This window comes from Triticum dicoccoides, chromosome 2B, assembly GCF_002162155.2.
Source record: "Triticum dicoccoides isolate Atlit2015 ecotype Zavitan chromosome 2B, WEW_v2.0, whole genome shotgun sequence".
In the NCBI taxonomy this organism is placed as follows: Eukaryota; Viridiplantae; Streptophyta; class Magnoliopsida; order Poales; family Poaceae; genus Triticum; species Triticum dicoccoides.
In genome coordinates this window covers 761672095-761687540 of record NC_041383.1, presented here as the reverse complement: position 1 = coordinate 761687540, position 15446 = coordinate 761672095, and the positions used below count along the sequence as shown (strand labels likewise).

The window sequence follows — 15446 nt, the reverse complement described above, 5'->3', positions numbered from 1 at the left end:
CGCCTTTTCAGTTTAAAAAAATAAAAGAAAATGATGGAAATGTCAAAAAAATAAAAAAAATAGTTTCCCATGTGATATGTGGTCTAGTTGTTGGGAAAATTTGCAAATGTGAATTTCGACTTTATTTGCAAAATCTCTCTAGAATTTAGTAAAATGGGCATAACTTTTGCATACTAACTCGGATGAAAAAGTTTTTTATATGAAAAATCATCTACTCGAAAAGTTACATCCAAATTTAATCAGGGGAACACCGTTAAACATTTTTAAAATCCTCAAAAACCTAACAGAAAAAAAGTTACGGGGCTTTTAAGATCCAGAGTGGAAAAAATCAAAAAAAATTCAAACTGTGGTCAAACAACGGTCAAACTCAAAGAGTGAAATAATTATTGTTTTCTAAAACAATAGTTTCAAATTCAAACAGTGAAATGCTCACGCAAAATTCCTGAGGGTTAATAGGATTGACATCTTACTATTGTCAGCAAAACAACAAGTGCAGACTTGGAAACGAGGGAGAATAGAACCCGGAAGTTAAGCGTGCTCAGGCTGGGGGAGTGGGAGGATGGGTGACCGTTCGGGAAGTTAGATGATTAGGAATGATGAGGGGTGATTAGAGATTAGAGGTTAAAATAATTGAGAAAAAAACTTTCAAAAAAAATTCAAAAAAAAATCATAAAATTTCCTTTAGTCCCTGTTGGTGTTACCAACCGGGACTAAAGGTGGAGCTCCACGTGGCCGCGACCTTTAGTCCCGGTTCGTTTAAGAACCGGGACTAAAGGGGAGAGGCATTAGTAACGGCCCTTTAGTCCCGGTTCAAAAACCGGGACTAAAGGGCCTTACCAACCGGGGCCAGTGGGGGGTTTTCTACTAGTGACCCGTTGTATGTGAACGTAAGAATCTATCACACCCGATCATCACGTGGTGCTTCGAAACGACGAACTTTCGCAATGGTGCACAGTTAGGGGGAACACTTTCTTGAAATTTTAATGAGGGATCATCTTATTTACTACCGTCGTTCTAAGCAAATAAGATGCATAAACATGATAAACATCACATGCAATCAAATAGTGACATGATATGGCCAATATCATATTGCTCCTTTTGATCTCCATCTTCGGGGCTCCATGATCATCATCGTCACCGGCATGACACCATGATCTCCATCATCATGATCTCCATCATCGTGTCTCCATGAAGTTGTCTCGCCAACTTATTACTTCTACTACTATGGCTACCGGTTAGCAATAAAGTAAAGTAATTACATGGCATTGTTCAATGACACGTGGGTCATACAATAAATAAAGACAACTCCTATGGCTCCTGCCGGTTGTCATACTCATCGACATGCAAGTCGTGATTCCTATTACAAGAACATGATCAATCTCATACATCACATATCATTCATCACATTCTTCTTGGCCATATCACATCACATAGCATACCCTGCAAAAACAAGTTAGACGTCCTCTAATTGTTGTTTGCATGTTTTACGTGGCTGCTATGGGTTTCTAGCAAGAACGTTTCTTACCTACGCAAAAACCACAACGTGATATGTCAATTGCTATTTACCCTTCATAAGGACCCTTTTCATCGAATCCGTTCCGACTAAAGTGGGAGAGACTGGCACCCGCTAGCCACATTATGCACCAAGTGCATGTCAGTCGGTGGAACCTGTCTCACGTAAGTGTACGTGTAAGGTCGGTCCGGGCCGCTTCATCCCACAATACCGTCGAAACAAGATTGGACTAGTAACGGTAAGCATATTAAACAAAATCAATGCCCACAACTACTTTGCATTCTACTCATGCAAAGAATCTACGCAATAGACCTAGCTCATGATGCCACTGATGGGGAACGTAGCAGAAATTCAAAATTTTCCTACGAGTCACCAAGATCTATCTATGGAGAAACTAGCAACAAGAGAGAGGGGAGTGCATCTACATACCCTTGTAGATTGCTAAGCGGAAGCGTTCAAGAGAACGGGGTTGAAGGAGTCGTACTCATCGTGATCCAAATCACCGGAGATCCTAGTGCCGAATGGACGGCACCTTCGCGTTCAACACACGTACAGCCCGGGGACGTCTCCTCCTTCTTGATCCAGCAAGGGGAGAGGAGAAGTTGAGGGAGAGCTCTGGCAGCACGACGGCGTGGTGGTGGAGCTTGCAGTTCTCCGGCAGGGCTTCGCCAAGCACTACTACTACGGAGGAGGTGTTGGGGAGGGAGAGGACTGCGCCAGGGGCAAGGGTGAAGCTCCCATGCGCCTCCCCACTATATATAGGTGTGGAGGGGGCTGGTTTCTTGCCCTCCAAGTCCATTGGGGCGTTGGAAAGGTGGGAGGAAAGAAATCCCATCATTTCCTTCCCCACCGATTGTTATCCCCCCTTTTTAGGGATCTTGATCTTATCCCTTCGGGATATGATCTTATTCCTTCTAAGGGGGGATCTTGGTGCGCCTTGACCAAGGGTGTGGGGCCTTGCCCCCACTACCCACATTCATGTGGGTCCCCCCATGCTGGTGGGCCCCACTCCGGAACCTTGTAGAACCTTCCTGGTACAATACCGAAAAATCCCGAACATTTTCCGGTGGCCAAAATAGGACTTCCCATATATAAATCTTTACCTCCGAACCATTCCGGAACTCCTCATGACGTCCGAGATCTCATCCGGGACTCCGAACAACATTCGATAACTGCACACCAATTCCCATAACAACTCTAGCGTCACCGAACCTTAAGTGTGTAGACCCTACGGGTTCGGGAATCATGCAGACATGACCAAGACAGCTCTCTGGCCAATAACCAACAGCGGGATCTAGATACCCATGTTGGCTCCCACATGTTCTACTATGATCTCATCGGATGAACCATGATGTCAAGGATTCAAGCAATCCCGTATATAATTCCCTTTGTCTAGCGGTATTGTACCTGCCCGAGATTCGATCGCCGGTATGCCGATACCTTGTTCAATCTCGTTACCGGCAAGTCTCTTTACTCGTTCCGTAACACATCATCTCGTGATCAACCCCTTGGTCACATTGTGCACATTATGATGATGTCCTACCGAGTGGGCCCAGAGATACCTTTCTGTCAACCGGAGTGACAAATCCCAGTCTCGATTCGTGCCAACCCAACAGACACTTTCGAAGATACCTGTAGTGCACCTTTATAGCCACCCAGTTACGTTGTGACGTTTGGTACACCCAAAGCATTCCTACGGTATCCGAGAGTTGCACAATCTCATGCTCTAAGGAAATGATACTTGACATTAGAAAAGCTTTAGCATACGAACTACACGATCTTTGTGCTAGGCTTAGGATTGGGTCTTGTTCATCACATCATTCTCCTAATGATGTGATCCCGTTATCAACAACATCCAATGTCCATGGTCAGGAAACCATAACCATCTATTGATCAACGAGCTAGTCATCTAGAGGCTTACTAGGGACATGGTGTTGTCTATGTACCCACAGATGTATCTGAGTTTCCTATCAATACAATTATAGCATGGATAATAAACGATTATCATGAACAAGGAAATATAATAATAATAATAACTAATTTATTATTGCCTCTAGGGCATATTTCCAACAATATAAATACTATTCTGATCACGGGATCAGAATAATATTCTGATCACAACATGAACTTCCCGAGTAACGCGCCTGACCTTCCCCGAGTACTAGGTTGAACTTCAGCTAAAAGGTGTCCAAATAGGGCTTGTGATATACCATTGGAAAGCTATGGACATCAATATCATGACCCAAGTTAAAATTTTGGCAAAATGTAAGCGGTTTAAGAGCAGTTTTGAAAACCGTTTTTCTTCGTACAAAAAACGTAAATCGTATTTTCGATCGCATTTCTAAACCATTTATCGGAATGAGGTAAATAATATGACGTTGGAAAGCTGCTGCAAAACCGCTCCTTCGACATGTTGAAAGTTTTGTCTAATTCCGTATGGATAAAGAGTAATTTGGAAAATCGTAAAATTTCGTAAACCGAACAGCCGAGTTCGTATTTTCAATGTAATATCTAAACGGCTAATCCAATTGAGGCAAATGATATGGCGTTGGAAACCTTGTGAAAATGCGCTACTTTTTCATGTTGAAAGTTTTTCCTAATTTTGAACGGTTTAAAAGTAATTTAGAAAACGGTACAAGTTTCATCGAGTTTGTATTTTCAAGTTAATTTTTTAACCATACGTCCGAATGCAACAAATTATACGGCATTGGAAAGCATGAGTAAATGCGAAACTTTTTTGTATATATTGTTTCTCTCAATTCTGTACTGTTTTAAGTCAATTTTGAAAATGGCTAAAAACGTATTTTTACCGTAATTTCTACAAACTTTATCGGAATGGGGTAAATAATATACCGCTGGAAAGCTACGGAAAATGCGAAACTTTTTCATGTTGATGGTTTTCTCTGATTTCTAGCCGTTTTTAAGTAATTTAAAAAACAACGTGATCATGTGTTCTGCCTTTATCGCGAAACGAATTCTTCGAAAATGCACCGCGTGAAGAACTTGAACTTCTCGGCATGTCTACCTGAACTTCACTCTGTTTTTCACGTGTTTTTTTGCTCGTAGATCTCCATCCACTGCTCGTAGCTCTCCATCCATTCACCGGAATTGAGCAGGTGATATACCAATGGAAAGCTGCTGTAAACACGCAACTTTCCCGTGTTGATCATTTTTTATACTCGCGACGATTTTTAAAGTTTTTCATCTGAAATTCATTCAGTGTAGTAAGTGAACTTCCTGCTGTTTTCAGGTTGAACTTCTGTGACGTATTTTCCCTTTATAGTTTTCTAATCCATTCGTGAGTGTTACACAAATGATATTCCTTTTGTAGAAACTCTATCACAATAATTTTTTTAACTTTCTCCGACCAAGGGCTTGAACTTATAAAAAAAAGTTTTAGTCTTTGCCTTTTTATTCTTTTTTAATACAAAATGCACACCGTGTAGTACGTGAACTTCTGACAGTTATCAATCTGAACTTCTCTTGGTTACGTGAAAATATCTGAGTTTTTTATGAATATTAATCTGAATTTCTTAATCTTTTTTTAATGAACTCTAAAGCGCTTTATTTTTAAAAGTTGACCTTCTTGTTATTTTATTTTTGAACTTCTTGTTTCCATTCCTTAATAACGAGGGAAATCTGAGTTTTCTATAATCGTCAAACTTCTCCATCTTTTTAATATGGACTTCCTAATTTGTTTCCTAATCTTTTTTTATGAAATTTTGAAGCGCTCTATTTTTAAAAGTTGAACTTCTTGTTATTTAATTTTTGAACTTCTTATTACCATTGTTTAATAACGAGGAAAATCTGAGTTTTCTATAATCATCGAACTTCTCCATCTTTTTAAATTGGACTTCCTGGTTTTATTTCTTAATCTTTATTATAGAATTTAGAAGCGCTCTATTTTTAAAAGTTGAACTTCTTGTTATTTGAATAAACATTTTTTAGGTGACGCTTTTTGATTTCTTCATGAATTATAAAAATTGCAATACTGTGTTATTTGAATTTGAACTTCTTAGTTCATTTTTTTATCAATGGGGAATCTTGAGTTTTGTAATCGCTACATTACTTATATTTGCTTAGTTATTTAAAGTTGAACTTCTAGGTCTTCCTAGAACCGCAGAAAATCTATTTTTAATGCACAAGTTGAACTTCTATGTTATTTTAATTTGAAGTTCTTTGTTTTATTCTCAGAAAGAAAAAACAATTTTTAAATATACTTTTAAAAAATGATATTTGTTTCTTTTATTTTTCCTAGAAACGGGAAGAATTTGAGATTTTTGTATACACGAGAGTACTCTGTTTGTTGAATGAACATTTTTCAGTTTCATTTTATTACTTTTTCCTCATCCGATCTTGTGGTGTTGGCTCACACCCACACACAAAACACATTTTTCACATGAAATTTTGCATAAACATTTCTTTTATAAGATATTTTAGACTTCGGATTTTTGTATGTATGAACTTCTGATTTATTAAAAAAATATACCCATAGCACGAGCACACCATTCACGACCACCACATGCACGCACACACGACCATCTTATAAAATAAATTGGTGGCGACACACCGTGGGCTTCCCAAGTTTACTAAATTGGTTCCATTTAGCTCAAGATGAGGTTCAGCGGCAATTTTCCTTCTCTGTTGGTACTAGCAGGACTTCACACATTCACCAAACATGCTAGTTACTAGAGAGAAAAACACGCGTGCGCAGGGAGCAGTGTGTGGGTAGCGCTACCGGCATTGACATTGCGGACCTCGGCCTTACACAACTCGTACTTTTTCGCTTGCTTGTACATCTTGCATCCATTTGAGAACAAAACTAGGTTGCAAACATATGTTATTTCTTTTTTCGAAATTTTCTGTGTGCTTCACAAGACAACGTCGTGTCCAACCGTGATGAAACCCAGTTCCGGATAGAGAGCCCTTCCTCTACTCTCACGCTCGATGGCAAGGGTGACGAAGAGCAGCAGCCACGCAAAGTTTCAGGGCCTGTCATAGGCACGCGAGGCCCGGCCGTTGCTCAGGTTGTACACGACAGTTCATTGCTCGGGTTGTACACGACAGCTCATCGGCAGATGGCCCCGCATCAGCGGCGCACAATGATGAAGGACACCGCTGGCAACCCATGAAGGTCGGGTAGGCAACCCATGAAGGTCAGCTATTGGGATGGTGCGAAGCCACGCCAGTATTTTCCTTCTGTGAACTTCTAGCGTTCTCATATTACTTGAACCTCTAAAATTATACTAATTAAACTTCATGTGGTTTTTGCAAAGAACTCGCGAGTATTTTTGTTTGTTGAATTTCGTTTTTGGTTTCCAAGGCTTTTTAAACATACGAACTCTACTGTGTTTTCAATGGGTTTTGGATTACAACAAGCACCTATGGAGCATCCGCACTTGCAAAACAAATTTGACTCTTAAGTGTTATATACTTTGTGCAGTTTAAAATACATATAACATGGTGCCAAATTGTAGAAAAATACCAAATCCAAACTGCTCCCATATACTGTACCAAGCTGAACCTCAAGCATGGAACCTCAAGTACGGCCAAACATCAAGACCAAAAGCATTATACCACTACTGAACCTATACGGCCGACTAGCATTAGTATTTTTGAACCGCCCGTGATGGAGCACGTGGCTGTCAACAGCATCAAGGCTGCAGCTTGGCACTGCTCCCTCGGCCCGGCTGCATAGCACTTGGGCGGAACAGTTTGTAGGCAAACTTTTCTGCATTGTTGAACACAATGTAAGTGAAAGAAAAAAATCACCTAATAACTGAGACAAAATGTACCATACAAGTGCAGAATAAAAGTTAAGAAGAAACTAGTCCCCTTTTGCTCACTTGGGCGGAGTAGCACGGCCTGAGGCGGCGAAGTTGAACGGCCTGTGCGTTGCTCATCCGTTCTCTTCGTGGTGAGTGATTTTTGAACTACTTCGGTAGTCCATAACATGAAAAACATCTCGCATGCACCAATAAACAAAGCCGAGAACAAAATTCCTATGCATATATATCGCTAGGAGGTCAACTTGTACATATATTATTGAACTGATAAAATTACTGTCAGTGAACCACGTCACAATTAAATCAAGTCTGATGCTCATACATAAAGAAACAATCAAGAATTTAGTGTGTGAACCAAACCATTAAACAGAGCAAAAAGTTGACCAGCGGATTTTGGACAAAGCGATGCTTTTTTTACCCCACTAGGTGTTATCTAGCTAAAACCTAAATGATATTATCCTTCGGTGCAACGAACATGCAATCTCCAACTCACCATTTTTCTTTTTTCGTCTTCTTCCTTGTGTGCCCAAATCCCAAGTTCTACCACCGCTAGCAACTTCCTTTGTAAAATAAAATCAAAACAAAACGTCAGCAGTTTGGCCTTCAGAACGGATTTGGCTGCAGTGCACTGAAAAAGTGATCTGAATGTACTAAAAAATATCTCGGAATCTTGATTCCCCATTACCTCTGGACTTCATTCCGCCTAAAAACTATCGTGCGACTTGCTTCTGCAAAATAGGACGAGCTGGTTCGTCATGGAGGTGACTGAAACACAAGGCTTTACAGAAGCACACAAGAAGAATTAGCACTTCACGGCGTTGATGCATTTTGGAGAAAACTCTTTTTTGCATATATTGAAGGACCTGTGAAACTGAACGAACATATCACTACATCCAACTTTTTTGCACCTGCAAATATGTCTGAACTTCAGACAAGAAAGTCACTTAGAAACAATACAGAAACTGGGCATAGTACAGCCGCATGGAACAACAGGTAAGCAAGATGGAGAGAGGATGGACCTTGCAGGCGTCGATGTGCTGGGCAGCCACATGCCACAATGACCGGGCAGGTGGTGGTCCAGGTAGTAGCCGAGACAGGTGGAGGAACTTGGTCGAGCAGGATGGCGGGTTGGATTGGAATCCAGGCGACGTGGTGGACCGCGTTGGCCAGCGAGGTTGAACTGAGCGACATGGGAGAGGGTGGCCGGTCCTGCGGAGTGCGGTGGTGATGCGGCGGCGGACGGGCCTCGCGCGGCGGCGGCAAGATGTCGCCCAACGGCGACGGAATCTCGAGCGGCGACGGCAAGATGTCGCCCAACGGCACGATCCCGCGCGGCAGCGCGACGGCGGTAGGTGGCCGGAGTTAGGTGGAGGCGGGAAGCACGCCGGACCCGTGGAGCAGCGGGGGAGGCGCGCCGGAGCCAAGTAGGCGGCGGCGGGAGGTTGGCCGGGGAGAATCGTGGGGAGGGCTGCCTTTTTCAGATCCAGAACATCTCTGCGCGCCTCTTATAGGGCCGGCCATGATCCAAATAGTTATTTTAATCCTGGGATTAGAATAGTGTCACTCTATATATATAAACATGAAAACTCATCAGACATGTTTCACACAACACAGACATCCTAGGCCTTCAGGCTCCGGTGTAACACTAGCTCTAGCAGCTCCACCACCTCCTCCTCCTCCATCATCATCATCATCATCATCATCATATCAAGAGTTAGACATCACACTAGTCTTCGTGAGGCCATATAGAATTCTGCGTCCTTGGGCGCTAGGTCAGAAACTTTAGTGGCCATCATCAATGTTGGCCCCTCGGTAACCGCGCCTTGCATCTGATTGGCACCATGAGGACAAGGGAACCGAGAATTGTGTATCGAATTTCACAAGATCAACATCCCAAGGGGGCAACTGCCGTTATTTGCTGAGACGACTCCGGACGGTAGCTTCGGCCATCAACACGAGTCCTTGACAACTGCACTTATCCAGCTAGCTACCTTGGAATGTGTAGCATGTTGCGAGGCCTTGGCCCTCGTAGAGGATCTAAACTTGCAGGAACTTGTTATCGCATGTGATGCATCCATTGTAGTAAAGAACATCAATGAAGCAGGTTCGCATATAGGTCAGTGCTTGCGGAGATCAAGGAACGAGCAAGTTCCTTCATTTCAGTAAGGTTTATTCACGAGGGTGAAGCGCCCAGCTACACAAGGCGCATAATCTTGTAAAGAATGTTCTCTCCCTCGATCATAGTCGCTATCTCTAGCTTCATCAGCCATGGGATCCTTCTATTGTACTCCTTACTATAGAGCAATACAGTGACCATGTGATTCTAAAAAAGGAGAAGGAAATTGACAAGATACCAGGAGACTTTCTTATAGCAAAGTCACGCTACAACTTGGCCCCCTTTATATGACGCGAGTGAATTGCAAAAAACATCGGCACTTCAGGCTAGGTTTGCAGGATCCACACATATACGGAATTGTGCCAAAAAGCACTAATTTTTTTCTTAATTTTTTTGCAAAAAACACTGGTTACTCGTTTAGACCGTTTTAAGTGCGTTTATAACAGGAGGGGCCCGCATCTGTTGACGTGGCAACACTGTTCACACGGAGACGCCGTTAGACGGCGTTACACACCGCTCGCTCACCAGTTCGAGCCTGGCCGCTTAGTACTCAAGCTGCTCGTGAAGGAAATATGCCCTAGAGGCAATAATAAAGTTATTATTTATTTCCTCATATCATGATAAATGTTTATTATTCATGCTAGAATTGTATTAACCGGAAACATGATACATGTGTGAATATATAGACAAACATATAGTCACTAGTATGCCTCTACTTGACTAGCTCATTAATCAAAGATGGTTATATTTCCTAACCATAGACATGTGTTGTCATTTGATTAATGGGATCACATCATTAGAAGAATGATGTGATTGACATGACCCATTCCGTTAGCCTAGCACTTGATCGTTTAGTATACTGCTATTGCTTTCTTCATGACTTATACATGTTCCTGTAACTATGAGAATTATGCAACTCCCGTTTACCAGAGGAACACTTTGGGTACTACCAAACATCACAACGTAACTGGGTGATTATAAAGGAGTACTACAGGTGTCTCCGAAGGTACATGTTGAGTTGGCGTATTTCGAGATTAGGTTTTGTCACTCCGATTGTCGGAGAGGTATCTCTGGGCCCTCTCGGTAATGCACATCACTATAAGCCTTGCAAGCAATATAACCAATGAGTTGGTTACGGGATGATGCATTACGTAACGAGTAAAGAGACTTGCCGGTAACGAGATTGAACTAGGTATTGGATACCGACGATCAAATCTCGGGCAAGTAACATACCGATGACAAAGGGAACAACGTATGTTGTTATGCGGTTTGACCGATAAAGATCTTCGTAGAATATGTAGGAACCAATATGGGCATCCAGGTTCCGCTATTGGTTATTGACCGAGAATAGTTCTAGTCATGTCTACATAGTTCTCGAACCCGTAGGGTCCGCACGCTTAACGTTTCGATGACAGTTTTATTATGAGTTTATAAGTTTTGATGTACCGAAGTTTGTTCGGAGTCCCGGATGTGATCACGGACATGACGAGGAGTCTCGAAATGGTCGAGACATAAAGATTGATATATTGGACGACTATATTCGGACACCGGAAGTGTTCCGGGTGATTTCGGAGAAAACCGGAGTGCCGGAGGGGTTACCGGAACCCCACGGGGAAGTATTGGGCCTTAGTGGGCCTGAGGGGAGAGAGAGGGCAGCAACCTAGGAGGTGGCGCGCCCCCTCCCATGGGGAGTCCGAATTGGACTAGAGGAAGGGGGCGCGGCCCCTCTTTCCCTCTCCCTCTCCCTCTCTTTCCTTCCCCCTTCCTCCTTCCTAGTTGGACTAGGAAAGGGGAGTCCTACTCCCACTAGGAGGAGGACTTCCCCCTCCTTGGCGCGCCCCAAGGGCCGGCCGGCCTCCCCCCTTGATCCTTTATATACGGGGGCGGGGGGCACCCCATAGAGACACAAGTTGATCTACGGATCGTTCCTTAGCCGTGTGCGGTGCCCCCCTCCACCATATTCCACCTCGGTCATATCGTCGCGGAGTTTAGGCGAAGCCCTGCGTCGGTAGAGCATCATCATCGTCACCATGCCGTCGTGCTGACGGAACTCATCCCCGAAGCTTTGCTGGATCGGAGCCCGGGGATCGTCATCGAGCTGAACGTGTGCTGAACTCGGAGGTGCCGTACGTTCGGTACTTGGATCGGTCGGATCGTGAAGACGTACGACTACATCAACCGCGTTGTCATAACGCTTCCGCTTATGGTCTATGAGGGTACGTGGACAACACTCTCCCCTCTCGTTGCTATGCCATCACCATGATCTTGCGTGTACGTAGGAAAATTTTGAAATTACTACGTTCCCCAACAGCTCGGGCCTGTTGTGCTCCTATCCCTCTCTTTTCCTCCCCCGCATTCTCTCCTCTGAGTCATGGCGACGGCTGGCGGCGCAGGTGGCAACTACAGCGGGTCTGCCGGCGTTGGAGATGATGGTCCACCGGTGGGAGATGTATGCGGGAGCTCAAACCCTAGCTGGCCGTCGGATACGAGCAGCCCCAGCCAGAGCCCCCAGCACTGTCTCGAATATGCGGCGGCAAGATCTTGGGCCAGGGCAGTGAAGGAGAATCCGACGGAGAGCCATCGGATTGCCTCGTCGTTTGGCGGCGTCTAGTGAGTTCCCTCTTCCATCTTCCATCTTCCCTCTTCATGTAGATCGATTCTAGGGTTAGGGTTAGGTTTTTTTGGTACTATTAGTGATGTAATTTAGTGCTCTCTTACTTGTGATTCTAGGGTTATGGTTTGGTTTTTTGGCACTGTTAGTGATGTAGTTTAGTGCTTTGTTAATTGTGATTCTAGGGTTAGGGTTAGGATTTAGTTGTGGTTGATGTAGTTTAGTGCTCTGTTAATTGTGATTCTAGCATTTAGGGTTAGGATTTAGGTTTTTTGGCACTGTTAGTGATTTAGTTTATGCATTTTTATTTACATTACATTGTTGCTCTGTTTTAGTGCTTTGTTAATTAAGATATTCTGTTTTAGTGCTCTGTTAATTAAGATAGTTTAATTATTTGTGTGCAGTTGAATGATGATGTTTGGCAAGTTAGAATGCACTTCCATGACATAGACAACTTGGAGAGATCAATTTGCATTTCAGACATAACATATTATAATTTGGTTGCCCTGATAGAGACAGAGGGATATGGGCTGAATGATTTCATGTATTTTGTGAGGGATCCTGGTGTGGGGATTACAGGAATGGATGAAATTTGTGATGATGATAAGGTGGATGAAATGCTTTACCATACTGCTAACAATGATCAGAATGTAGTTAACTTGACAGTGGTTAGGGACACTGATCCAAGACCTGCAGATTTGAACTCAGGCTATCTGGTTGAGGAGCAGGTTCCTTTGAGCCATATAGGAGAGAACCCTATGTATGTAGTAAATCCTTCTGGTGTTCTCTTAAGATCACTGCAAAATGGGTTGTCCACCAGTGTGAGGCAATGATGAGAGTTGATATTGGCACACCAGTCACCACAATAATGCAGACACTGAAGAAGAAATATGGAGTAGAGATCTCCACCCATATGGCCTATAGAGCTAGGAAGCAAGCATTGAAGGTTGTCCAAGGAGATCAGAGAGGACAATACACTAGAATAAGAGATTATTTGCAGGTTGTGTTGGATACAAACCCAGGCTCTAGATGTGTTGTGACTACTAGGTATCTACCACTGCACCCAAGCAAAAACCCTAGGTTTCATGGCCTCTTTTTCTGTCTAAGTGCTTGCAAAGAAGGGTTTTTGAATGGATGCAGGCTCTTCATAGGTACATTTTATTTACTAAGGTGTGAATTGTTTATGTGCTCACATTATATACACTATCTTCTCACAATTGTCAGCTTTGCAGGTGTAGATGGTTGTTTTATCAAGCTGTCAACAGGTCAACAGATCCTTACCGCAACAAGAAGGGATGGGAATAATAGTATCTACCCTATAGCATTTGGAGTTGTTGACAAAGAGGACAAAGACAGCTGGACCTGGTTGTTAACACAACTTAAAGATGCACTTGGTGGAGAAAGCGGGAAGTTTGGTTATTATACCATCATCTTTGATAGGCAGAAGGTAAATATCTCTTCTCACACAATATTGCCATTGTTTCATATGCACATTGCTCTAGCTTTAGACCAATGCTTAGCTTTATTTCCTATTGTTTCAAACAGGGGCTGCTAAATGCAATAAACCATGTTTTCCCAATTGTCCACAAAGATTCTGCCTTAGACATATCTATCAGAATTTCCAAACTGCTGGTTTTAGAGGTGATGCATTAAAGAAACATATGGATGCAGCTAGCTACTCTTATACTGAGAATGAACACCTTGATGCAATGAATGCTTTGAAAAGAGAGTGTAAGGCTGCTTGGACATGGCTTCACAAAATACATGTTCATACTTGGTCTAGGCATGCTATGGATTTTAATTGCAAAACTGACCTGGTAGTGAACAACATCAGTGAGGTGTTTAATAAAATGATATTAGATGTCAAAGGCAAGCCAATAGTGACCATGATAGAAGGAATTAGGACAAAATTGATGGTCAAATTTAACAAAAATAGAACTAAGATAGAGACAGCAAATTGGGAGATTTGCCCTACCTATATATGCTGAAATGTTAGAGCAGACAAAGTACAACTCAAGGTGGTGCCAGACTTTGATGGCTGGTCCTAACATTTACAAAGTGACTAGTGGAGAAAACACCTACTCAGTGAACTTGCTGGATAGAACATGTGGATGTAGGAAATGGGATATGACTTCTATGCCATGCAATCATGCAGTTTCTGCAATAGTGAAACCTAAGTTGCAGCCAGAGGACTTTGTGGCTGATTTCTTCAAAAAGGAGATGTATAGAAAAGCGTTTGCACATATCATATTTCCTGTGCCTGGTCCAAACTTGTGGCCAAGGACAAGAACTCAGGACATAGAGCCTCCAGTATTCAAAGAGAAGGTTGGGAAGCAACAAACAAAGAGGAGGAAAACTAGTTTGAGAAGCCATCACCAAGAGATACATCTAGGATGGCATCTATTACTTGCAGCAACTGCAAACTTGTAGGGCGTAGATACAATGTTTGCTCCAAGCCCCTCAAACCAGCTCTTGCTATGAGACTAAACCAGCATCAGGTTAGTTAGAGTAGCACCTCAATTATCTTTATTTTGTCTCCATTGTAACTTACATTCCTTAACTGTTTTTGAAATGCAACCAAACAGGTCACATGCTTCTACTTCAACAACAAATGCATCTACAACTGCTGCACCACCAAGGAAGAGGCCATCTTCATCTACTGCTGCACCAGCAAGGAAGAGGCCATCTCCATCAACTACTGCTCCTACACCTCCTGCCACTACACCTGCTCCTCCTCCAAGGAGGTCTCCCAGGAAGAAAGCTACACCTGCTGCCACTGCACCTGCTCCTCCTCCAAGGAGGTCTCCGAGGAAGAAAGCTACCACTGTCAGTGCAGCCTCTAGCTCTGCTGCAGGAAACAGGTCAACTTTTCAAGCTCCAAGACAGAGTGGAAGAAAAAGGACTATTTCATACAAGTTGAAAGAGTACTTCTATGCTTCTGGTAACTAGATGCCTTTGTCTTTGTTGGCTTGTGATGCCTTTGTGTTGGCTGTGAACTACATTATGCCTTTGTTGGCTTTCAGAACCTATGATGCCATTGTTGGCTTTGAACTAGCTTATGCCTTTGTTGGCCTTGAACCATTGTTGGCTGTGAGAACTTGGATGTTTATCTTCAATGTTGCCTTGGATGGATGTGAGAACCTGAAATGTTGGCTGTCTTGGATGTTTATGTTGTATGTTGCCTTTGGATGGACTAGATGTTGATTGAGTTTGTTGGCTGTGATGCTGGTGATTCTGATGATGATGATGCTTACTATGATTCTAGGGTCCCTCGGCGTCGGAAAACCCACCAAAGTGAGTCTAGGGTCACTCGGCATCGGAAAACCCACCAAAGTGAGTCTAGGGTCACTCGACGTCGAAAAACCCACCAAAGTGAGTTTAGGGTCACTCGGCGTTGGAAAACCCACCAAAGTGAGTCTA

General features: G+C 43.0%; 1 protein-coding gene across 8 annotated transcripts; it reads right to left on the bottom strand.

Moving 5' to 3' along the window:
• Positions 1-6932: 6932 nt before the first annotated feature.
• LOC119366116 lies at positions 6933-8775 on the bottom strand. 8 transcript variants are annotated; one of them, XR_005175927.1, is made up of 5 exons: positions 8319-8775; positions 8109-8219; positions 7985-8027; positions 7360-7859; positions 6933-7244 (listed from the first exon to the last, which is right to left on the bottom strand). XR_005175927.1 is itself a non-coding variant. In XM_037631800.1 (4 exons), the coding sequence occupies exons 1-4, from the start codon at positions 8488-8490 to the stop codon at positions 7754-7756; spliced, it is 333 nt and encodes a 110-aa protein (XP_037487697.1). In that variant the 5' UTR covers positions 8491-8775; the 3' UTR covers positions 6933-7753. The 8 variants fall into 8 exon arrangements, 1 of the variants encoding a protein (XP_037487697.1); XR_005175928.1 differs by having other exon boundaries at positions 7360-7855; XR_005175929.1 differs by having other exon boundaries at positions 7985-8077; positions 8163-8219.
• Positions 8776-15446: the final 6671 nt, after the last annotated feature.

Excerpts from the sequence above, each read along its gene's own strand:
- LOC119366116 (XM_037631800.1), bottom strand. The coding sequence starts at position 8,490 with ATGTCGCTCAGTTCAACCTCGCTGGCCAACGCGGTCCACCACGTCGCC. Across the intron at positions 7,860-7,984 it reads AGGCGGAATGAAGTCCAGAG|GAAGTTGCTAGCGGTGGTAG; the intron begins GTAATGGGGAAT and ends TATTTTACAAAG.